This window comes from Rhizophagus irregularis, chromosome 8, assembly GCF_026210795.1.
Source record: "Rhizophagus irregularis chromosome 8, complete sequence".
NCBI classification, from domain to species: Eukaryota; Fungi; Glomeromycota; class Glomeromycetes; order Glomerales; family Glomeraceae; genus Rhizophagus; species Rhizophagus irregularis.
In genome coordinates, this window is record NC_089436.1 from 1,928,652 (window position 1) to 1,954,445 (window position 25,794).

Genomic DNA, 25,794 nt, shown 5'->3' on the forward strand with positions numbered 1-25,794 from the left:
ATGTGCTTACCTTAGCTAAATCCAAGAGATTCACTTGTACCTCTGAAGTTCTGATAGGACTTCACTTACTTATAATAAAAGTCACTGTAGAAAATTGGCCCTTTACTAATAGTTTTTACCTTACTTTTTTCTTAAATTCTATTGGTTAATTAGCTAAAAAGGAAAAAATCATAACAATGTAATATAAAATTTCCTTTTATAGTAGGATCTGCAAATAATTTTATATATCATTTTTACCTTAGACCTGGAGGTGACCTATCTTATAAGTAAGCGGGGTCCTACCTCTGATGCATTATTTTGGTCATCTGAAATCTCCTCTTCAAAATCAATAATAAAGCCTTCTTGATCATCGGGTAATTCAGTGTTGAGATTTTCAGAGAAATAATCAATAATAGTTTGAATTTAACTATCGAATAATTCTGCAATAGAATTTGCACTATATGTTGTAATATACCTGATTTTATCAATCCCTATTTTCTCAAATAATTTGTATATGCTTCTTGTTCTCTGAGTAAGGTTGCCAAAACTAGGAAGTTTCGGCATGCTGAAACTGCCAAAACTAGGTTTTGGCAAGCAATTAAAAACGCTGAAATGCCAAAACTGCTGAAACTGCTAAAACTGTTTCAGCATTTCGGTGCAATATATCATATGATATACATATAGTTTCAGCATTTCTGATGTAATATTATCCAACCTGCAGTAGCCGATCCAATTTTACTGATCTAATCAGCTAATAATCTCTTTTTTTTATAAAAAAATATTTTTTTCAATACCTTTAGTCTTGTGAATTGACAAATAAGTACAGTATTTTTTTTTCTAATTCTTGGATGATAACGGTAAGTCTATTTTTTTTCTTTTATTCTTATTTTATGTATTTTTCTTTTATTAACTTAATTTTATTTTTTTTACTTTTTAGGTTTTAGTTGCTTGGCATTACTGACTTAGTTAGAAGGGAGGTTTTTTTAATATATTAATATTAAAACATTTAATAACGTTCTTTCTTTTTTCTCTTAGGAACGTTTTTTCAGCATATTTTCTGGACTTAGAGGTATAGTATTTCGAAGGGGAGGTATTCTTAATATAAGAACGTTTAATAATGCTCTTTTCTTTTTCTTTTTGTAAAAATGGACTTTTTGACGTATTTCCTGAACTTAAAGGAATAGCAATTCAAAGTGAGAGAATGATATTCTTGATATAAAAACGTTTAATAATGTTTTTTTTTTTCTTTTTTGTAGATTCCAAACTGGAGCCTTAGAATTAAAGTGACTGGAAGTTTTTTTTTGGTTTAAATTCTTTTTACTTAGATTTTCAAACTAGAATCTTGGAATTGGGTGGGTATTATATGTGGTAGTGGGAGATAAGAGATGGTGAAGAGGTGCTTCAGAATGTTTTACTAATATTCATTATTTTTTTATCATCACGCTGAACTGAAAACAAAGTTTCAGACTAAATAATATACTTTTTTAATTAATCTGTTTTAATATAAATAAAAAATTGCAATAAACTAATATATTAAATTATAATATAAACGAAATAATTTTTTTAATTTTGTTTTTTTTTTGTCATGTTAGTAGTAACTTAAAACAAATTAATAAAAACCTTTAGCTTAGTAACAAGTAAATAATTTAAATTGGGTGGATATGTACTGTTTCTTTCTTTTATTTTTTATAGAAAGTTAATACTATATATGCTGAAACTATGCCGAAACTCTAATAAAATATTAGTATTAGTTATACCAAAACTATGCCAAAATGCCGAAATAGTTTTGGCAGTTTTGGCAGTTTTGACAGTTTTAGCGTTTCAGCAGTTTCGATACTATATAAGGAGTTTTGACTTTTGGCATTGAGTCAAATGAGTTTTGACAGGCAATCTTATCTTTGAATTTGTTTTAATAATATATTATGTTTAGTACTGAGTTGTGCAATAATAAAATCATAGATTTATCCTTTCACTTTTTTCTTACCAATTCGATTAGTTTTCATAACATTTTTTATTTGATTATCGAATTCTATAACATAATGATACTAATATAAAATTTCATCTTAATTGACTTTAATTCTTTGCTTTTCTGCATCGCAAGCTTCCTAATATAAATAGGCTAAATTTAGTAATGATTTGCTTTTCACTACAGATAGTATAACTACAGAATTTTTCTCATTGGTATTTTTAGTAATGGGAAGTGAATTTTCCATCATGGAAATTTCAGTCATATGATTTTTCTCAGGTACCAAAATCAAATGCATCTTGTACAATATTCTTCGCTTTTCTCTTCTTATGTGATTAAGATTTTTTGTCTTTCGTTACAAAAGATGAGTCCTAAATAGCTCATTTATGCAATAATTTCTTTTTCCTATTCCTCTGCCTAATATCATTGCTAACACTTTTCTTATACACTTCACCTAAGAAAGCATCTGTCTTCCTTTTCTTCAGTTCATTGACTTGATGTCTGAGTTATCAGTTATGTGCTGTTTAATTATACTAACACACTGGTCTATTACAGGATCAGATATATCATTCGAAGCTAAGTGATTCTCAGGCTTAGCATCTGGCTGTGATACAGCTGTTACCAAAGATATATCTTCTTCTCTAACAGAGCATGAGTTCTGCATATTAATAACATGTTGGGACTGTTGAGGTCTAGTGAGGTTAGAGAAATCGAAATTATGTCTCAATTTGGCTAATTCAGCTTTAAGCTCAGCATTTTCAGCTGAAATATCTGCACTATTTTTCTCCAATTTCTCAATTCTAACCTTGTGTTTAGCACTTTCAGCTTCACGTTTGCAATTCTATTCAATAATCTGTCTCAACTTCGTATTTTTGGTCTTAATTTCAGTGATACGCTGTCTCAATAATTCAAGTTCAGATGACATGATCAATAATATTCTTATAAAAGATATAAAATATTCAAAAGTCCGTTAGTATATATATATGCTATTTTTTAATTTGCGTGATGAGAAACTCACTTCCTATTATAGAAATTTACCAAGAAAATTTTTTATCAATACATGTGAAAATAAATACAAATGTTCAGGACTTTACCCGTAATACATGCCAATTTTTTTTCTATGCTAATGTCTATACATATGACTATTTATTTTCTGTTTTTACTTGCTTCAATGATTTTTGCGATTCTATCTGACTATCAAATACCCACTTGATTTGCTCAAACAAGTCTTTAATAAGCTCCACCAAGTCATTATAGGTCAATACAGCCTTGTTGATTGGTAATGAGAAGGGTGACAATAAACTTAATAACATTTCCACCTAGGAATTGGAATCAAAAATCAAATCTTTTCAAGATTTTTCTTATAGACGACCAACCTGACTTTGAATCAATTTCTAATTTCAGCAAAAATAATCAGCACTTGGCCGGCATGAAAAATTACTTTGAAGTCAGGTTAACTTACATGTAAAAAATTGCTGAGAATCGATTCTCGAGAATCAATTTTACTATGTTTTGTCAATTTTCGATTAATCGATTCCAATCCCTACTTCTATCTTCCCTTCGCTATTATTCTTAGAGTTAGACGAAACTAGTTTGATTATTACCCAATCTACAGCAGTTGATACAATCCCATACATTACATTTTCTTGTAAATCTGCTGTTTCATAGCTATGTTTTTTAGGTTACGCTGGATAGATGTCTGCAGTTGAATCACATTCTATGCAATTCCTTGATTGATGTCCTCTTTTTTTGCCTTGGTGATTGTGATAATGATATTTCTTATCTTTATAGCCCAATCAATAAGACCTTTGCTATGACTTCCTGAGATTTCATATTGAGGATAAACCTTTATTTCACCTCTATATATTGATATTATACCATAAATGATATGGGAAATATATTTACAACAGGTAGCCTCATTATCGCTAATAATGTGTGGAACTCGAGAGTGCTAGGAAGATTTTGGAAATATATGGATACAAAAAATATGCATATATATTGGATTCTAGAAACATTCCCAGAACATTCCTGTCACTATCCCGTAACTATGAAAGGGTGTTCAGTACTGTAACAGGATCACGTGACTGGCGCAGTAAGGCACAGTATAAAATTGGCCAGTATTATTCCACAATTTTGGCCAGCACATAAATTCAGTCAGATCCTTGAACATAATAATTCAGCATTCAAACTGCTGGCATATAGGTGGTCTGAAAGAATTACTCTAGTTCCATAACAGTTCTATGACACTATTATAGTGCCATCAAGTTGTCATGTCCTAAAGATCGGCCAGAAATTATGCTATAGTGCCAACCAAATTTAGATGCAGATTTATATTGAATTACTGCACCACCTGACATGATATTTTTTTACCACATTTTGGGATCTAAAAAGGCAATCAAATAGACGCAAAAGGTAAGTACTTTAATATATAATCCAGCATCCAATCAGGCGTAAGAGGTTAGCACCTCAACATAAAATCAGGTATCTAAACAACTACAGAAGGTTAACAACCACATTATAGAATTTAGTATGTAAACGACTTGAAAATAAGAAGAAAACGTGGTATTTAGATTATATGTGTGTGATAATTAGATTATAATGTGGTAATAAAAAGTATATTAGCATAAAAAATACGAATATCAAAAAAGACTTAAAGACATCATAACTAGAATGTAAAAGTGATATAAGAAATAATAAAATGCTAGATTAGTATATAAGGTATTTAGACCATATCATTTAGATTATATATGGTAGTTAGATCACATCATTTAGATTATATATATGGTGGTCGTCACCTATAAACAACAATATTAATAATAATCCAAATTTTAAAATTTTATTTATTTATATTATGTAACTTATTTTTAAAGTACTTTGCTAAAATATAATAATTGCTGTGTGAGCGGCAAAATTTTTTTTTGCTATATTACATGAAATTCTTGTGGATTTCCATGGAATTTTTGTAAAATCCATAAAAATTACATAAAAACTAGTCCGAAATTTTATGTTTTTATTATGGCTACTTATTAAAATTATCTAACTTTAACCCATAATATTAATTAAAATTCTTATTAAATTCTATAAAATAACCTGATAGAAATGTTCAGTATATGTTATTCTATCATTTTGTCGGTTTAGTTTTTTCTTTTACTATTCAATTTACAATTTATAAAAATTTGAAGTCACATGATATTAGTGTAGTTTATAGGTGACGGCCACCAACAGGGCAGACATCTCTATATTATCACGATATTGCTGATCATTTTGCCGATCACTTGTCCAATATTATCACATAAAAAAATACCATTGAATTAATTTTTTCACAAATTCTACATAATAATGTATAAAATTTTAATTTTATTTACTTTATTTTATTTATTGTTAATAAATTAGTTCTTAAAATGATTTATAAAGATTTTGTCAAATATCAGACATATATTAATTTTACAATAATTGTAAACATTTATTTAATGATAACTTTCGGATTATCAAAAATTATTCAGGTTTATTTTAGCCACTAATTCTTGAATACCTAAATAGCATACTATGAAAGTTTCAAGTTTGGCCTGAAGTTCTGCGGCTTGTAAGGTTGCTTGCCGAAACCTAGGGTTTAGGCAAGATGGCATTTCACCGAAAAGCGAAATTCTGCTGAAACTATATTAAAGTTATATTAAAAAACTGGCGAAACTTTGGAGAAAGGCGAAACTGCCGAAACTTATTATAAATGCCAAAACTGCCAAAACTCTGCCAAAACTATAATAAATCTATAGTAAAATTTTGACGAAACTAATCGTAGGATTTTGAAGAGGTTTAGACAAGCAACCTTAGCGGCTTGGCCTAAAGCTTCAAAGTCAAATTAGCAGATGAATTAGCATATATATGAATTATTGAAAATTTCAGCCTAAGGCTAAATTTGGAACCACATTTTATTTTGCCACAATACTGTTATATTTAATTATTAATAACCTAATTATTAAACAAGACAGTTAAATATAATTTTTAGAACATTTATAGGCTTATAGCTTAAGATAAAGCTTCAAAGTTAATGTGATATCACAATAACACATTTATTATGATCGGCAAATGATCAACATGTGATATAGGGTATGTCCGCCCTGTTACGGCCACCATAGTATTCAAATTATATGCGATATTTAGATCATATGTGATATTCAGATTATATGTGATATTTAGATCATATGTGATTTCAGATTATATGTGATACTATAATCTAGGCCAAGTGGGATACCACATGCGATATAATTATATCGCATGTGGTATCCCACTAACTTAATATGGAATTTGTGGTTCTATTGGCCCAATGTCTTTAAATCTTTCGGCCAACTTAAGGTAAATATATCGATTACGTCTCAAAATTCATCTAATACTACTCCTAAAGGTAAAAGGAGTTATTAGTGAATTAACCATGAACAAAAATTCCCAAAGCTAGACACATTTTTTATTAAAAAAAGGCGAGAACCAGATAGACCAAAATTATTTATCTATAATTTGCATTTAATTATATAAAAAAAGTTAATCCACATTTTAAATTTCGTAATTATACATATTTACGGAATTTATAACCTCAAAATGTTAAAATCGTTTTTCGTTTTTGATAATTATTCAAAGATAATACCGGAAATTTATTCGGGCCAAATTTTTTCAGGAAATGATCATATCGGGATTAAGACCACTTATAAAATTATGTATTAAAAATTTACAAGCTGGCCTTTTACTGCTTTTAAACATATTAATTAATCTGCAATTCCCAATGCCTATCATTCTCAGATCGATCTAAGTCCTGGAGACTAGACTGCAATAAGACTGTCCCCAAGAAAAATTAAGAATAGAAGTTGAACTTCAAAGCTAAAATAATAAAAAGATTACCTCAATGAGGTCATCGACGGGGATTTCCGATTTAATATAACTTAAAATAGATGAACAAGAAAAATTAAAATTTGCTTACCCTTTTTAAGGGATAAGACCGAATGAATGAACTTTTAACATTATAGTGCGCTGGTACTGTGTTCGATAATCATGCAACGCGTAAAACTTTTAAGTCTCCCAAGAAAATCATTTTTATGATCGAAACTTCATATTTCTTTTTATCGATTTTTAACAGATCATATGTCGATTAATTCGCTTTTAATGGAAATATTCCCATTATTATTCATTATTATTATTTCTCTTATTTTTTTTATATAAATTTAGACTTTTCTTTCTTTAAAAAAATGAATTAAAAAAATAAATTATCTAGTTCTAAAGGTACTCTCAAAATTTAAATTATTTATTATGGAGGAGCTTAATCAACCTCCCTCGCAAAATGCTTCAAAAAGTACCGCAACAGCTGACCTGGAATCAAATTCAAGAAATAAAAACAATGTAGTTAATGCTCAAAATCCGTGGAAATTATTAACTTCGATTAATAAACAACAAGGACTTACTTTTGCTGCAGCATTTTTAGGATGGACATTAGATGCTTTTGATTTTTTTACTGTGGTATTATCTGTACCTTATATTGCAAAAGAATTTCGAACGGAACCATCTGTAATTACTGGAAGGTAATGATTTTTTTTTTAACCATTTTTGATGCCTAAATTTATCTGATGGTTCTTTACTATATTGTAGTATAACGATTACGTTGTGTTTACGTCCATTGGGAGCAGCAATATTTGGTCTGTTAGCAGATCGTTATGGTAGAAGATACCCTTTAATGGCAGATATTATTCTTTATAGTGTTATGGAATTAGCTTCAGGGTTTGCTCCAAATTTTTTGGTCTTCTTTATCTTAAGAGCAATTTTTGGAATCGCTATGGGAGGTGAATGGGGATTAGGCACGGCATTGGCGATGGAAGTCTTACCACCAGAAACTCGCGGATTATTTTCCGGTATTTTACAACAAGGTTATGCTGTAGGATTTCTTTTAGCATCAATTTTATATTATGCTGTGATAGAAAATATTGGATGGAGGGCAATGTTTTGGATAGGTTCATTTCCGGCTCTTTTGGTTGTTTTAATTCGTTTCTTTGTACCCGAATCACCCGTTTGGAAAGCTCATCGTAATGCTAGAAAATCAGGTGGCAAAACTTTTCTGTCTAGCACTAAATTAGCGTTAAAACATCATTGGAAAAAGTTCATATATTGTGTTCTATTAATGTCTTGTTTTAGTTTTATGAGTCATGGTAAATAAAAAATTTTCATACCAATTTAAGGTATCGTATTTTGGATTTATTTATTTTTATTTTTTATTTTATTTATTTTTTTTTTCATTAGGTACACAGGATTTATATCCAACTTTCTTAAAAACACAACTTGGATTTACAACAGCTCAAGTTACAATTCTTACAGTAGTAGCAAATATAGGAGCTATAATTGGAGGCTCTATTTGTGGATATTTGTCACAATTATTTGGTCGTAGGAAAACTATTTTCACTTCGGTTGTTTTAGCAGCATGTTTTATGCCATTATATATATTACCAAAGAATTTTGGATTATTGATTGTTGGAGCTTTTGCTGAGTACTTTTGTGTTCAGGTATTTAATCTATTTCTTTTTTCAATAAATATATTTTAGTAGTTAAAATATCCACCTTATAATATTAGGGGGCATTGGGAATCGTTCCAGCGCACTTAAACGAACTTTCACCACCAGAATTTCGTGGCACGTTCCCAGGATTAACTTATCAATTGGGTACTTTAGTAGCGTCATCATCAGCACAAGTTGAAGCAAAATTAGGAGAAATATTTAAAAAAAATGGAACATATAATTATGGATTTGTTATTGTTATGTTATCTCTTATTGTTATGACGTTGTTAGCACTGTTAACTATACTGGGAAAAGAAAATAAAGATGCAAATTTCATCGAACAAGTTGAAATCGTCGAACAAATTACGGTTAATGATAAGAGCAAAGAAAAGGAAACTGAACAGGATGAAAAAGTAGCGGTTACCATAAAAGATATTTAATAAATGTTATAAACTGGTTAAAATATCAGATATTATTTTTTAAAAAAACTTTTTAAATTCTTGTTTGTAAGATTCGAATTATTTATGTAAGGTATTACAAGAATTTCTTGTAATTCTGATCGTCTGATCGTCCCGGAAATTTACTTGTATTTTCTTTTCAAAGGGGAAAGATTTAAAAGATTAGAAAGATTAGAAGTATGATTACCAATTCGATTCACTTCGAGTCTCTATTTATAGTAAAATCATACTTTAAACCCTTGAAAATCAAGAATAAATAAAGGTTGTTCATTCTACTTAAGGTTAATAATACTTATAATCAAGATAGATAAAAATCGCGTAAAATCTAGGTCATCATCACATGATAAGAAAATTTCCAAGGACAAATGGGATAAATGAAGGACCATTAAACCATTCATATTACGCGGTTTCGATGGTAAAAAAATTTCCCCGTTTGAAAAAGGTTTCAGTTATTGCATAATATTAATTCTCACGAATTTTTAAAAATAAAAGAAATTTCTTTTTGTAAATAAATAAAATTTAACGCCCAAGGCTAAAAAAATATTAAATATCTTTTTCTGGGATATACATATTTATTTATTGTATTGGCAATTGTAATTTAGATACGCGTAAAATTTCCGTTTGTCATTCAATGCATTCAATGATGATCATTTACCAATTGAATCTTCATATTGTTCATATTGACTATAATGAATCTGCATTATTACTTTTTTTTTATATATAAAGTTTAAAAAATTCTCCCCCTCTCTCTTTTTTTTTAAATATTATATTTATATAGTTTTTATTTATTTCTTTCTCTAAAAAACTTGAATTCTATCGATTATGGAAGAAACAAATCAACCTCCTCCACAAAATATTTTAACTGATCCTGAATCAAACACAAAAAATGATGATAATGAAAAAAATAAAGCCCAAAATCCATGGAAATTATTAACATCGCTTAATGGACAACAAAGAATTACTTTTGTTGCGGCATTTTTAGGATGGACATTGGATGCTTTTGATTATTTTATTGTGGTATTCGCCATACCTTATATAGCAAACGATTTTCAAATGGAACCATCTGTAATCACTGGAAGGTATAAATAAACAAAAAAAGTTTTTTATCTCTACATTTATCTGATTTTTTCTATATATTGTAGTATTACGGTCACGTTATGTTTCCGTCCATTGGGCGCAGCAATATTTGGTCTGTTAGCAGATCGTTATGGGAGAAGATATCCTTTAATGATAGATATTATACTTTATAGTAGTATGGAATTGGCTTCAGGGTTTGCTCCAAATTTCACAGTTTTCATTATTTTAAGAGCAATTTTTGGAATTGCTATGGGAGGTGAATGGGGGTTAGGCGCAGCATTAGCTATGGAAATTTTACCCCCCGAAAGTCGCGGATTATTTTCTGGTATTTTGCAACAAGGTTATGCAGTAGGATATCTGTTAGCAGCGATCTTACATTATGTTGTAATAGAGAATATTGGATGGAGGGCAATGTTTTGGATAGGCTCATTTCCCGCTTTATTGGTTATATTACTTCGTTTCTTTGTACCTGAATCACCTGCGTGGAAAGCTCAAAAAAATGTTTCAGAATCCACTGGCAAAACTTGGTTACTTAATACTAAATTAGTATTAAAACATCATTGGAGAAGATTTGTCTACTGCGTTCTTTTAATGGCTTGTTTTAACTTTTTGAGTCATGGTGAGTAATAAATAATAATCTTTTTAAAATTTTTTTAAAAAAAGATAATGATAATATATTTAAAAAAAACTAGGTACACAGGATTTATATCCAACTTTCTTAAAAGCACAACTTGGATATACACCAGCCCAAGTTACAATTCTTACGGTAGTAGCAAATATAGGTGCTATAATCGGAGGCTCGCTTTGTGGATATTTGTCACAATTATATGGCCGTAAACTTATCATTATTGTTTCGGCCATTTTAGCAGCATGTTTTGTACCACTATATTTATTACCAAGGAATTTTGGATTATTGATTCTTGGAGCTTTTGCTTTATACTTTGGTGTTCAGGTGATGAAACTGCTATTTTTTTTTTATATTTACTGTATAAATTGTCAATTATCTCAATGATCATTTTAATTTTTTAGGGAGCATGGGGAGTAGTTCCAGCACATTTGAATGAACTTTCACCATCAGAATTTCGAGGTACATTTCCAGGATTAACTTATCAATTGGGTAATTTAATATCATCATCATCAGCACAAATTGAAGCAAAATTAGGAGAAAGATTTACGAAAAATGGAAAACCTGATTATGGATTAGTTATTGCTGTATTAACTCTTATTGTTATATTTTTATTAGTTGTGTTAACCTTATTTAGTAGAGAATATAAAGATATTGATTTTGTTGAACAAGCTAAACAAAGTGCAATTGATAACGAAAAGGATGAAGCGGAGAAACAGATTGAACAAGAAAATGAAAAAGGAAAAGTTATTGTTGAAGATATTAATATAGAATAATGTTATTATTATATTATTTAACCATATGTAATATATATTAAATATTTAAATAAAATCAAGCTATTAATGTAAAAATATAAGGCAGTTAGTCATTTGGCGGAGATTGTCCATTTTTTTGGCTACCAAATTTCTTATTCCAATGGTTACTTGTCATGGCAAGATACACTGTCTTACAATAAATTTCTTAAAATGTTTGTAATTTTTTACAATATACAAAAGTTTATAAATTTCCAACAAAATTACCCAAATATTATTTTATTTAAAAGCTAATTCATTATAGATTTAAATTTAAAACAAACGGAAAATATTTTTGAGTATAAAATAAAATTGTCAGATCATAAATTATGACAATTTTTTTGAGATTATTTTATATATCTACTTGCATATAAATAACTTTAGTATTTCAAATATAGAACATTCTTAATTGCATTTTTAAAAACTACAATTGATTAGCTTTTAAATAAAAAAAATTTATTACAATTTGTTGAAAATTGACAGACTTTATATATTTGGAAAAATGTATTATTCTTTTTTAAAATCCTTTTTATGATTAATCATACTTATTATTTATAAATTCAAAATTTTATTTGTCAAATTGGAATAAAAAAAAAGGGTTACATTAACTAAAATAAAAATAATGATCTGATTGAAAAGTTTATATTAAAAACTAATCTTGAAAATTAATGTTCATCCCAAACACTATTTTAAGAAACATGAACAAATGTCTCCTTTAATTTTCAAACTTTAAGTGATTCATTATGAATATCAATGAAACTATACTCTTAGCGTTCAAAGTAATTTCTTTATATATTCCTGTGGATTAATCAGACTTTTTGCGTGCTTAGCCATATCCCTCCCTTCTCTTAAATTTCAATGGCCCAGTTCAATGGTTCATCCATGTAAAAGTTTACATATCCATTAGACGCAAAAGTTGCACCCACATCACAAGACATAAAGTATCCATTCAGCTGCCGTTTTCCAATTCTGTAAAACTCTTTTGCCACATTTGCTCCAGAAGGATGTTTTCTTTTCACTCTTCAAACCCAAATCCAAGTGATTTTTGCAATAATTCTTTACTTTCTAAACACATCGCCGTAAAAACTTTAACAATAAATTCATATAATGAAGTAGGGTTGTTTTCAGCAATTGTTTCATTCCCATAATTTTGATAGATAAATGACCGCATCACAATCGGTGCTGAAAATTGTATCATATAACCATTAATAACAAGGACACCCGATTTAACTACACAATATTATAATATAAAGGATAAAGTAAAAAATTTGTGCGAAGAAATGATTAATATTGTTTGTATGAAAGTATTTATATCATTATATCATGAGTAATTATGAATTCTGTTACGCAATTATTTGGTCGTACGGTTGACCGTTGAACTTCATTATTGAAATGGTCTACTACGGAATCGGATCATTAACAGCCAATGTTGCGAGTCTGGCTTCAAGTTCTGTACTTTTTGCTCTAGTTCCTCAACTCTAGCGTCACATTTGGCATTCTCCTCAATAATTTGTCTCAATTTGCATTCTCATCTCAGCATTCTCGCTCTCAATCTCAGCAAACTTCTTCCTAAGTTCGGCAACTGTTTATACACTAAATATTCGAAATAAATAATAAAATCACGTGTGCCTTCGATTGATCAGTAACCAGATCACTTTTGTCAAGAAAAATTTTTTATTAATACAGCGAAGTGCGGGGCCGTGATACATGACTAAGTCTTTAAGGTTTCTATGCTAATGTCTGCGGAATTATACCGCCTATTTATTCTTTATTTTTTCTTGCACACGACGCCTCTTAGAAGATGGTTCATCGCCAACAGTTAAACTCACTATCACCTCTAAAATCTTTTTACATTCTTGCGCAACTTGGTTGGATCATCGAGTGCATCTCCAGTAAGTGAGATACGATACTCAGTTTTACTTGTACAGTAGATAGCTTCTTTACAAGGTGCGACCACGAAAATTTTTTTATCCTGTTAGGATTGGTATTGGACATTTTTCATTTTCCTAAATACAGGGCCATAGTGAGAGCGTAAACTAAATTGCTTCAATCGCATAAGCATAATTTCTGGCATATATACCTTAAAATTTTGCGAGAAAGTTGATCGAACTTCCATGCACCCCTACATACTTTATATCTTGTTGAGAGAAGGAGGAAAAGGGACATGGAGCGTTATTAACATTGTCGTATGATGTCAAGAAGGCTTGAAAGCACAAATGAAACTTTCATACCTTTTCACATGGAGATCTTCCTTGCAAAACAAAGTTGAATAACACCACCTGAAGATCTCGAAATTGCAAAGTCCTCGTCGTATTTACTTTGTAGACATTCACATTTTTCTCACAGGGAAAATTAATGTGTCACACAGACCTTGACGCATGATCAAATTGCGCAGAAATTTGCTGATTGACGATCACTTAGACTGAACTATCTAAATTCGGAAGAGAATCCAAACGAATTAATAACGTTACCAGGTTGTCTGATACTCTGATTGATATAGTTTCTGATATAGTCCTCCTGAATAGATATTTCTACCAATTCATTGAGAGGGGTATATCGTAAGTTTAAAACAAAATACCCTCTGGTGTCAATCCTCTAATGAATACTCTTTTGAGATGCCTAGCTTTGAATAATATTTCGTTATTGAATCATCGCCTTGAAGCAATGTTCAACATCGAAACTTTTCTATCACATCTGCATTGTTACCATAGGTAACTATCTTAATCTCATCCGTATCAATACCATCCGGCCATATTTTCCACCGAAGTTCTCCCAGAATTCATTCAATCTGGCTCAAAATTTGTGGCAGATAAAAAACATCTGATTCTATGAATGCATGAAACAATGGTGATGAATTTTTTACATTAGGCAAACCGGTGTAAATTTAAGATTTTCTTCGTTATCCCATTCAAATCTCGATTTATATTCTTTAATACATTTATTATAGCCTTCATCTATCTCGTTATCTGACATTTTTGCTAATTAAAAAAAGAGACACCGATCGATGATCACGTACTCAGTCATCTTTTGATAGTCCGAGCTGATGATCACTGCTCCGGTCGATATTTTTTTCTGTATTAAATATAATGCTCTATTATAACAATTATGATGGCTACTTCTGATAATAATGAAATAGACACTTGCTCAATTATATGAGTTGTTTTTAAGTCTGGAGGAGGATATAATAGCAATTCAGGAAAAACTCGGCATTGATGACAGAGCAAAAACACAAGCAGGTGCAAAAGCAGTAGCTGATGCGCAAGATGATATATGTGTCTTCTAGTCTCTTAGAAGATGTTCTAAGTGCGTTAATACATAAATTTGTTGATATGAGAGTAAAAAAATTTTTTATTTTACTCCATTATTTCCAAATCTTTCCTCCTCAACAATTGCACAAGTTTTTGTCAAAAAAATCAGTTGACACAGGCAAGTGTCCTTGTTTCGAATTAAGTGCAATGTTCCTCCTAGAATACAAGAATCCACATGAAATCGTTCGTATTACTAACAAAATATACTTTTTTTAGTTATTATTAAGGAAAAAAAATGCAAATCTTGATAATTGATTTTTTTTATTTGATATTTATATTCTTATATTAATATCATAGAGACCATTTTACTTGTATTACAACTAAGATCATTTCTAAATCTATTTACGTTTTAGAATGACATGATTGCTTTCCCCTTTTGAAACGTCATGAATTACACTTTATTTTTTATTTCGGTTATTGTCTCAGGGTCACTGGATCAGCAGTGTCTTTTTAAAAAGAACTAAATGGCGAACATGTTTCACATATTTCACATAAGATTCAGATAACTATGTAAAAAACACTTATATATACCCTATGTGATTGAAATAAAGAACAAAAAGCTACATTCATTGATTTAAACTCGTAAATCACTTTGCCACGCTCACCATGAAGTATTCCAAATTTTTTTTCAACCTTACCATCTCCATCATCTTTTTCTTAGCAACTCACATAGCTGAAGGTAGAGCTCTTGAATATTTATAGCAAAGTACTTATCTTTCCCTGTTCTAATCAATTTCATCTATTTGGTCACACATAGCATATCATATACAGGTATTTTCTACCTTGATTAGTAGTATCGACTGTTGGGGGTTTATAATTGACCCCAATTCACATAAAGTGTATTATGACACTGGTCATAAAGATTGCACCGGCACTTGTCAATTAATTGATTATAACAGCCCACCACCAGATGGGGGGTTTGAAGTTCAAATACATGAGTATAAGATTTCTAAGGAAATGTACGGTGAAAAAGATGTCTGTTATGAGATGAGTGGTTCTGAAGCTACTTGGTATCTTGATGAAGTAGATTGTAATAAATTTTCTGGAGTTAGCCCTTGTAAATAAACTTATTTCTCCTAATTTGTCATAGTTAGCATTAGATCTCATTTTATCTAACTTACAAACTTTTGCTATTTCTGCTAAAAATTTTTGGATATCAATGTATTTAGTTCTTGTATAATTAATTTATTTGTTTCTCTTTAGTCTTTAACATGATTTTTAAAATTATACAACCATTATGTATCAAGATAATATCATAACATTTATTTAATAATAATCAAGTTTTGCATTTTTGCTTAAGCTGAGTTTTAAATAACATCTTTGTACCATACCTTTATTCTTCTCTATATGGTAATAAAGAACATCCATTTTTTTTTCAGAATGCTAATTTGCTTTAAAAACATTTCATATTATTTAGCACTATTTATCTTTAACCAGGCAATTATATCATTTAAGGCTATTAAATAATTTAAATCGCTTCCCATTTTGGGTGATTATATATTAAACTTAATATCTTAAATTGAAAAAATAAAATATCCTTGATTTCAGTTAAGAATCATTTCATTTAAAAATCTTAAATGGCTTTGTTTGATTATAAAAGTACTCCCAAAATTTGTAATTTACTATTGTATATAGTAAATTGCCAGATTTTTTAAAGATATTTGCTTGGTCTAATGAAATCATTCAATTTTTTTTTATTTTTAAATTTTAAATATCTTTAAAGTATAAAAAAAAATTTATTTGATTGTAAATTAAACTTTTTAGAATTATTTTATATATTTACTTGCATGTAAATAACTTTTAAAATTTCAAATAAAGAACATTTTTAATTGCATTTTTAAAAACTACAATTAATTAGTTTTTTTTTTTAAAAAAAATATTTATTAAAATCTATATATTTGAAAAAAAATAACAATTTTATTAAAAATTATTAAATAATAATAAAACATAAATAAGCATTTTTATTTTTATTTATTTCTATAATCTGAATTATCTAATATCCTAAAAAGAAAAATACTAAAAAGAAAAATCTTGAAATTTATTAATAAAAAAAAGAAATCAATTTTATAAAAGTGTTAAAATTATAAAATTTGAAATTATGACAATTTGGGATTTTGACAATTTGAAATTTAGACAATTCAGAATTTTGACATTTTGGGATTTAGAATGTCAGGATTATGTACCTTCAGGATTTTAAGTTTTAGGATTTTAGATGGATCTTTTTAATAAGTATGTTACATTTATAATAAGCAATTTTAGAAAAATTACTTTACTATCTACATCTAATAAATTATAAGACTTACTAATTTATAAAACTTTAAATATTATATAAAAAAATAATTTATTTATCATATTAATAATGCAAATTTTTATATTTATTATTGCTATTTTTAAATAATAGTAATATATAAGCAAGTTATTAAATAAACATAAATAATTTATAAAAAAGGAAAGTGATGATATATTACATAAGCGATAAATAATTTATTTTTATATAAAAATTTTAAATAATATTAAAATAACTTAAATAACTACTAGCCGTTAACCCGTTGCTTTGCAACGGTATACATACATATAAAAAAAGCGTGACTTGCATGTAACAATTAATTCTGGCCGGAATTATGTGATCAGCGCAGAAATATCCTTTTATGGAGTATTTGTGAAACCAAAATTCCCTATTTTTGTGGAAAGCAAAATTTCCTTTTTTGGAAGTTGGTGTAACGTCACGTGATAAAGTGCCCAATAGGAGCGATGTTACGCAATTCAAATTTATTTATACAGGGTAGTCTAAACGTTATAGTTACACACAAAAACAATTATTATATAGTATAGATATAGATATAGATATAGATATAGATATAGATATAGATATAGATATAGATATAGATATACTGTAGATATAGATATAGATATAGATATAGATATAGATTATAAACAATTTTTTTTTTAATTGCAACATATTTATAAATTTATTATAAATAATTATACAAATATAAATTATTTTAAAAAACTTTAATAGTATTAATTTATAAACTATTATAAAAATATTTTACATGTATACTATTAAAGAATTATTTTTGCTTAATAAATAAATCATATATAAAATGAGCTATTTTAGCTAAATAGCTCTATTTTTTACTATATAAGGTAATTCTGGAATTCATTATACTATACTTTTATAATTTTTCCTATAAAGCAACAAATAATTTAATTACAATTTATTCACTTTATAATGAAGTTTGATTTAACAAATTTTTTAATATAATAAATCTTCACTATTACCCCAATTTTAATATATTAAAAAATTGCCTTATACTGAATTTTACTAATTAAATATTGTATATTATTTAATAAAATAATATGTATATAAAATGAATCTTTTTATAATAAAGTTTTTTACAGTGAATTTTTTTTATTATATAATAAAGAATTTTGTAAAATAAAATTTTATCATAAAAAACAATTTGTCATTAATTTTATATAGATTTTTTTTTCAAATGTAGTAATTTTTAACCATTTTTTCTTAAATAATAATTAAAATTTTAAATGGTCCAGATTGGTTCAGGTTGTGGAGTAACCTAAAACTAAACTGAAAAATTAGTTCATTTCAGTTCAGTCCAATTTATATTAAAAAGATAATCCAGAACTAGACCAGACTAGACCAGTAATTTTGGTCTAGTTTGACATAGGTTGAAAAGTGAAAAATCAAGCATTAATCAGTCACCAATTAGGTAACTGATTGGTAAATGATTGGTGACTGATTGGTGACTGATTTGCATTTTCATTAAATATTATCACCAATCAGGCAGTTTACTAACTTTTGATCCAGTGATCAGAAAAGGATGAAATATAGTTTATTGGAATCGTCTTAACAAGATGAATCTAATGGTAGTAAAATTGCATTTCTACGATTAATACTTGATGAGAAATTAAGTAAAATATAAAAATAAAAATATATCATTTATATTTTATTTAATTTCTTATTAACTATTAATCCTAGAAATATGATTTTACTACCATTAGATTTGTCTTATTGAGACGATTCCAATGAGCTATATTTTATCCTTTTCTGATTATTAAATCAAAAGTTAGCAAACTGCCTAATTGGTGACGATATTTAACGAAAATGCCAATTAGTCACCAATCGGTCACCAATTAGCTATCTGATTAATAACCGATTGGTGACTGATTGATGCCTAATTTTTTACTTTTTGACTTGTGTGGCCCAATTCTATAATAAAAAATATTGCAAAAATATTTTTTAATTAGAAAAAATGGTTTGCAATATTTTTTTATTAAGTTAATTTAAATAACATTGCAAAAACATTTTTAATTAAAATTACTTTGAAAAATGTTTATAATATTTTTTTAATTAAGGAAAAATTTATTTATCACCCCTAAAGCTCCGCATGGGTCAGGTCAGTTCAGATTACCTGGTTAACCTGAACCAAAATTTTTTTCAAATTAAGTCAGGTCAGATAAACCATTCTGACCTGACCTGACCCATTTGACCTAAAAGTATTTGGGTTACTTCAGGTAACTCGGGTTACCTAAAGTTTTATTATTAAATATTGTAAAAAAACGTTTTGCAACATTTTTTACTTTTTGTTTTTATATATAAAACGCTGAAACTATTTGTTTCAGCGTTTTTCCTTTTGATTTTACATGTAAAAACGCTGAAACTGATAGTTTCAACATTTTTTTTTTGATTTTACATGTAAAAATGCCAGAATCATTAGTTCTGGTATTTAAAAATACTGAAACAGATAGTTTTGGCATTTTTTTTGATTTTACATGTAAAAACGCTGGAATAAATAGTTCCAGCATTTTTCTTTTGATTTTATATATAAAAATGCTGAAATAATTAGTTCTGCCATTTTTTTTTGATTTTACATGAAAAAACGCCAAACTATCAGTTTCAGCAATTTTTTTTTGATTGTACATGAAAAAACGCCAGAATCATTTTTTTTTTTTTAATACTTTATTATAGATGCGATCATGTCCTATTATAATCACGCTTACTTACATATATAAACTTACAAAATATAAGATAAATAAATACATATAAGAATTAAGCATTATAAAACAAGACTACTTTTCATAAAGAACAAGTCGACCTGTCACCTAAACGATCACATCATTGTTAAAAACCATGATGCGACCTCAAATTCAAAGGTGACTGTCATGATCTACCTAAAAATTTGCTCAATGACCGTCTCGATGGAATGCCAAATCATTCCATTTATTCAATTACTTTCTAATATCTTACAGCCAACATCTTTAACACCCACTTCAGTGCGTTTACTATGTGACTTAGCTTTTTTATTTTTACCGCTAATACCGCACCGCTTTTCTTCCTTTATTTGTAACTTGTTCCTTAGTTCCCAAATAAGCACTTTGAATTCTAATAAAACTCTCCCAGTTATTTGTTTCAGTACCTTATACAACAATTTTTCTTCAGTTATTTTATAGCACCTTAATAATTCTATTAACTGACAACTAACTTGATTCTTCATTAAAAATGTAAAATCATATAAACATCCAATATCCCACATACCAAGCTCATTAATTTTACCTTTTAATTCTTGTGTATCTATATCATCTCTTGAATACTCCTGTATAATTTTAGCTAAAAAAATTTTTAATCGCTACACATCATAAATAACGTGCATGTATGATTCTTTCTTTATTAAAAAAGCTGTATGTACATACTATCGAATATAGAATGATGAAACGATTTATAATTAATTCTTTAAAACTACTAAAAGAAGTCTATATATTTTTCTTTCAAATAAAATTTGCCATATGTAAATATAATCAAATATGAAATGATGTGAAACTAAAAAATAAATTCAATAGACAATCTGTCTATATATTTTTCTTTCTAACCAAATAGCCTTATGTAAATATTATCAGATAAGGAATGATTTAAAATCCTAAAATAATTATTCATTTTTTCCCTTTTGATAATTTGTTTCTTAATAATTAGCCATCCCACAAAAGAAAATAGAAAAACAAAACAAGAATAACTAATTACTTATTTATACCTACTTAACACCACGAAATGTTCTTTATCTTACGAGCCCTTATTTCACATTAACCAATAACATAATTATAAGACAATTTATAAGCAAGTCTTTTGTTTCTAACTCCATTACAATATGTCGTCAGAGTTTTAAGATCTCTGACACTATTCAACTTCCTATGAAATTCAGGCCTTGTAATCGGTATTTCTCTACGTACTTTACTAAAAATGACCAATTTTTTGAAATGATTTTGTAATAATTTTAAAATACTACAAAAATACATTTAATACATCAAAATGTTTTTATTATATTTTTGCTATTATTTTGTAATTGTATTGTATTTAGGTCTATAAAAATAACTCAAAATAATATCACAATAATTTTTTAATGTTTTTGTTATTATTTTATTATTATAATATAATTAACTTTGATATTATTTTAATATTTTAATCTCAAAAATACCTTAAATATATTTTGATATATTTTAAAAATTTTACAAAATAATTGCACAATTGTTTTGAAAGCCATTGTATCTAGGTCTATAAAAATATTTCAAAAAATTGGCCATTTTTAGTAAAGTAGTATTTCTTACCAGGGAAGCACATACATTATCTTGTTCTCTAATTTCTAGCTCTTGAAAATTTGTAGTAATATTGTCGACCATAGTATTCTTACCAGCACTAGACGACTATTCTGCTACCTTAATATCTTCACGTTCAAAAGCAGCTTCTTTTTTCTTTCTTAATTCAAGAAAATATTCACTGTTGAAGGAATGGTTAATAAAAATATCTTCTTTCAACATGTTGTATTCTAATCTACTTGTAACTTGGTCTAACAGAAACTCCAATTCCTTGTTTGATATATAATGTTTCTTAAGAATATCACATCTTCGTTTCAATTGATGTTTGGAAACTACTGGCTTTGACTCAAATCTATTATTAGTGTAATTCCATTTATTCTTATGATTTTTGAGGCTATTCGTAAATCTCTTTTTATACTTCTCTTGTTCTTTCATCATTTTTCGCTAGATTTGTTACTGTACCAAAAACGCTAGAATCATTATAAGTTTCAGTGTTATTTAATTTATTTGACCAAAATATATGTCAGATCAACGGGTCAGCCGGTCAGATCAGGTACCGATCAGCACTAACCCAACTCGTATCAGGTCATAAATTTGATGACCTGACCTGAATATTTCAGGTCAACCCGTTGGGTCACCCAATCTGTCAGGTCAGGTTGTGAAGCTCTAATTACCCCTCCCGTTATTTTACAGCCCTCGTTTATATTACATGATAATTATGTGATAAAATATATTTTAATTTTATGTCTGTAATGTATATAAAATCATAACCGTCTAACCCTAAACTAACCCTAAGTCTTGTACTAAATGTCAATTATCAAACAACTTTAAAATTTTAATAGGTTTTTTATTGCTTTATTGTTTTTTTATTGCAAATATATATTAAATTACTACATAAATCCTAACCTCCTAACTTTAAACTAACCTTAAGTCTCATACTTAACGCAAATTATATATTAAATTACTATAGATCTTAACCACCTAACCCTAAACTAACCCTAAGTCTTGCATTCAACGCAATTATTATTTAACACAACTATTAAGTAACTTTAAATTTTAGCATGTAAGAATATATAAATCTTCTATTTACTTTTTACATGTTCTTGCATTATGTCCTATTTCTTTACATTTACTATATATATATTCCTTTTTATTGGCATTTTCTTTACCTAAAATATTACCACTGCTTTTCCCAGAAATTTCTATACTAGATTTTAATCTTTTGTTAGCAGGACGACCTTTTGCAATAAGTTTTAATGGTTCATTAATCTCATCCGTTGCATATACTCTTCCATTAGCTTTAAAAACAATTTTACTATTAATTTCTGCACTTCTTACATTTTTATTTACTACATTATCAATTGTTCTCAATCTCCTATTTGATTCTTGCATCTCACGAAGTTTTTTTTTTTCCAATAAATTTATTTAAAAAATCTTTTAATTCATCATTCACATCTTCTATTGCTAATTGAGAAGCCTTTCTTGAAAGTCCTGTTAAAATAGCATACTCATTTTTTTAAAAGCTTGTTTTTGAATAGTAGGTGATTGATAGCATTGATTAAAAATATTTGTTTATGTAAAGTCAATATCAATTAGCTGATCTCTATCTGATTTATTAATATTATGCACATTATTACATTCATTACCAAGTGTAACAACTGGTAAATTATTAATTTTCATCAAATTTGATTGTAAATATTCCTTATACCATCTTTTTGGAATCATATTAATATGAAATTTCGCAAAATTAGATTCCATCATTACTTTAAAATAATGGCGGCAAATTACTCCACTATTAGCTAATAATAAACAGGTACATGCATGCCAGCCATTTTTTAAGATTACTACATATTGACAAGAAGTTGGTAAACGAGCCAATAATGATTCAACTTTCAAAATTTCACGTATATCATCAATATTAAATTCTTGTAAAAGAAGTTTTTTTTATCTTCATACTTATCTTCAATAAATATGGCAATTGTTGATTCATCTTTATTGTTAATTAATTCTGGATTAATTTGATTCTCTAAATCTAATTCTTCTTGATAATGTAATAATTCAAAAATATCATTGTCTCCAATTAGTTTTGCATGATAAGTTGAAGCTTCACAAATTTGTTTTTGATGTTCTGCACATAAGGAAGAGAATAACCATTCGTTTAATAGTATATTAACTTTCCAAAATACACTTGTAACCATTAGAGGTTGAAAATAATGTGTTTTTGAATGCTTAAACATCAAAAATCTAAATAAGCAATATTAGAATTATTATACTAAAATTAAACAATATATACCAAACTAACTATACACTTTTAACTACCTTTTATTCATATTTTTGGTCTCAAGCCTTTCAATTATTTTATGAAATGTATTTGTAAGAGACATGCTAACTTCTATTTCTCTGTGTAATATTCCATTAAGACCTTCTATACGCTGGGTGGATTGCATACCTGCTGTAAAAAATTTACTAAGAGTGTAACAAGATGTCCAAGATTCTTTACATTTATAAAGAGTATTTTGAAGATAGTTTTCAGCTTGACAGTAAGTATTCTTTAAATTATTCCAATTAACTTCAAATATTTCTTCAGATAAAGAATTTCGTATTTTATAAAATTCACTAACAAACTTTAAATAATCCTTTCCCAATATATCTTTTAATTTACGAGGTAAATTTTGATGAATATGAAATATACAATGTATATGATGGGTGTTTGGTAATTCTTGCTGGATAGCACCAATAAGGATGGCGCCGAAATTGCTTTTTCAAATCTGCAATATTGCGGATTTAAGAATTTAATTGTGCATATGAGTCCGCAAATCCGCAACGAATCCACAAATCCGCAATGAATCCGCAAGTCCACAATGAATCCGCAAGTCCGCAACGAATCCACAAATCAATACTGTATCGCAAATCCGCAATGAATCCGCAAGTCCACAATAAATCTGCAAATCCGCAACGAATCCGCAAATGAATACTGTATCACAAATCTGTAATGAATCCGCAAATCAATACTGTATCACAAATCCGCAATGAATCCGCAAGTCCGCAATAAATCCGTAACCAAGCACTGTATCACAAATCCGCAATGTTTAAAATAATATCAAGTAAAAAACCATCAAGTCAAAATAAAGAATTCATCATCCCGACATATTAAAAATTGTTGAAATTAGAACTGTTATCTTTATAATTTTTTTTTTGTCAAAGTTATTATACTGAATTAAACATACTATTTATTCATCACAATCAACATCGTCTGATGATGATATCATGTTATACCAAGACTTCTTTGATTCAATTTTATCCACTTTTTACTCGTAATATTTCTGGACAATTTTGTCCACTTTTTTTTCTATCATTTTTGGACATTCATTGCTTCTGGACAATTTTGTCCACTTTTTTTTCTATCATTTTTAGACATTCATCGCTTCTGGACAATTTTGTCCACTTTTTTTTCTATCATTTTTGGACATTCATCATCGCTTCTGAACAATTTTGTCCACTTTTTTTTCTATCATTCATCGCTTCTGGACAATTTTGTCCACTTTTTTTTCTATCATTTTTGGACATTCATCATCGCTTCTGGACAATTTTGTCCACCTTTTTTTCTATCATTTTTGGACATTCATCGCTTCTGGACAATTTTGTCTACTTTTTTTCTTGTATCATTTCTGGACAATTTTGGTCACCTTATTCCTTGTATTGCTTCTGGACAATTTTGTCCAATTTTTCTCTTTGTCCAGTTAAATTTACAAATTTTCACATTATTACAATTAGGCGTGATCTTAATCAATCAACATCTTGTACTATTAAATCATACTTTAAAAATGATATTGATGACAAACTCTTTTAATTTCAAGTTTTGCTCTTTATAACGTCATGTCAAGCGGTCCTTCTGAGGTAAGCAAAGGTCGACCACCATCAGATGTATGGTGTAATCATATGATACAAGGTAAAATGCAGTTGAGAGGACACTATTTAGCGACGTGTAGTTACTGTCAACAATACTGGAGATAGGGAAGGCCCCAAGTCCTTCGTGCACATTTGGCGAACTACTGTAAAAAATGCCCTGATAATGTTTCATTGCATTTTGCCAAAATTGTCGGGAAAGTCTTGCTAAAGAAGAGGAAGAAAGCGCAGATGAAGATGAATCAGTTTATCCTAACAAAAGGGCTCGACAAACGGAAATTAAGAATTTTTACGGAGGAAGTAAAATAGAAAAAGGACGGAGTGATGAATTAGACCAGGTGATAACGAAAGCCTACGTGATGTGCAACATACCCTTTAGCACAATCGATAATCTTTGGTTTATCGACATGATAAAGGCGCTGGAGCCAGGATACGATCCACCTTCACGACGAGTACTAAGCGGTACTTTATTGGAGGCAGAATTATCCAGAGTCAATGCACGAGTCAACAATGAATTAGAAAAAAAGTCTAATTTTACTATCGGTAAATCTATA

At 28.4% G+C, this 25,794-nt stretch overlaps 7 protein-coding genes across 7 annotated transcripts; 3 read left to right on the forward strand and 4 right to left on the reverse strand.

Annotated features, from left to right (window-relative positions):
• Positions 1-7,237: 7,237 nt before the first annotated feature.
• OCT59_028329 (uncharacterized protein) lies at positions 7,238-8,931 on the forward strand (the record flags this gene model as incomplete). The annotated part of the gene is made up of 4 exons (XM_025327478.2): positions 7,238-7,506; positions 7,574-8,127; positions 8,219-8,478; positions 8,547-8,931. 4 exons carry the CDS (start codon positions 7,238-7,240, stop codon positions 8,907-8,909), a joined length of 1,446 nt encoding a protein of 481 aa, XP_025171136.1. The 3' UTR covers positions 8,910-8,931.
• An 818-nt stretch (positions 8,932-9,749) lies between these two features.
• OCT59_028330 (uncharacterized protein) lies at positions 9,750-11,405 on the forward strand (the record flags this gene model as incomplete). Its single annotated transcript, XM_025320536.2, has 4 exons — positions 9,750-10,006; positions 10,070-10,623; positions 10,697-10,956; positions 11,034-11,405. 4 exons carry the CDS (start codon positions 9,750-9,752, stop codon positions 11,403-11,405), a joined length of 1,443 nt encoding a protein of 480 aa, XP_025171137.1.
• A 1,990-nt stretch (positions 11,406-13,395) lies between these two features.
• OCT59_028331 (uncharacterized protein) lies at positions 13,396-14,393 on the reverse strand (the record flags this gene model as incomplete). Its single annotated transcript, XM_066147211.1, has 4 exons — positions 13,396-13,426; positions 13,501-13,557; positions 13,652-13,671; positions 14,295-14,393. The coding sequence occupies 4 exons, from the start codon at positions 14,391-14,393 to the stop codon at positions 13,396-13,398; spliced, it is 207 nt and encodes a 68-aa protein (XP_065993942.1).
• A 941-nt stretch (positions 14,394-15,334) lies between these two features.
• On the forward strand, positions 15,335-15,793 carry OCT59_028332 (uncharacterized protein; the record flags this gene model as incomplete). Its single annotated transcript, XM_025330668.2, has 2 exons — positions 15,335-15,407; positions 15,486-15,793. The coding sequence occupies 2 exons, from the start codon at positions 15,335-15,337 to the stop codon at positions 15,791-15,793; spliced, it is 381 nt and encodes a 126-aa protein (XP_025171138.1).
• Positions 15,794-21,442: 5,649 nt separating this feature from the next.
• OCT59_028333 (uncharacterized protein) lies at positions 21,443-21,769 on the reverse strand (the record flags this gene model as incomplete). Its single annotated transcript, XM_066147212.1, has 1 exon — positions 21,443-21,769. One exon carries the CDS (start codon positions 21,767-21,769, stop codon positions 21,443-21,445), a length of 327 nt encoding a protein of 108 aa, XP_065993943.1.
• A 651-nt stretch (positions 21,770-22,420) lies between these two features.
• Positions 22,421-22,726, reverse strand: OCT59_028334 (uncharacterized protein; the record flags this gene model as incomplete). Its single annotated transcript, XM_066147213.1, has 1 exon — positions 22,421-22,726. One exon carries the CDS (start codon positions 22,724-22,726, stop codon positions 22,421-22,423), a length of 306 nt encoding a protein of 101 aa, XP_065993944.1.
• A 180-nt stretch (positions 22,727-22,906) lies between these two features.
• On the reverse strand, positions 22,907-23,781 carry OCT59_028335 (uncharacterized protein; the record flags this gene model as incomplete). Its single annotated transcript, XM_025311496.2, has 3 exons — positions 22,907-23,045; positions 23,291-23,578; positions 23,654-23,781. 3 exons carry the CDS (start codon positions 23,779-23,781, stop codon positions 22,907-22,909), a joined length of 555 nt encoding a protein of 184 aa, XP_025171140.2.
• Positions 23,782-25,794: the final 2,013 nt, after the last annotated feature.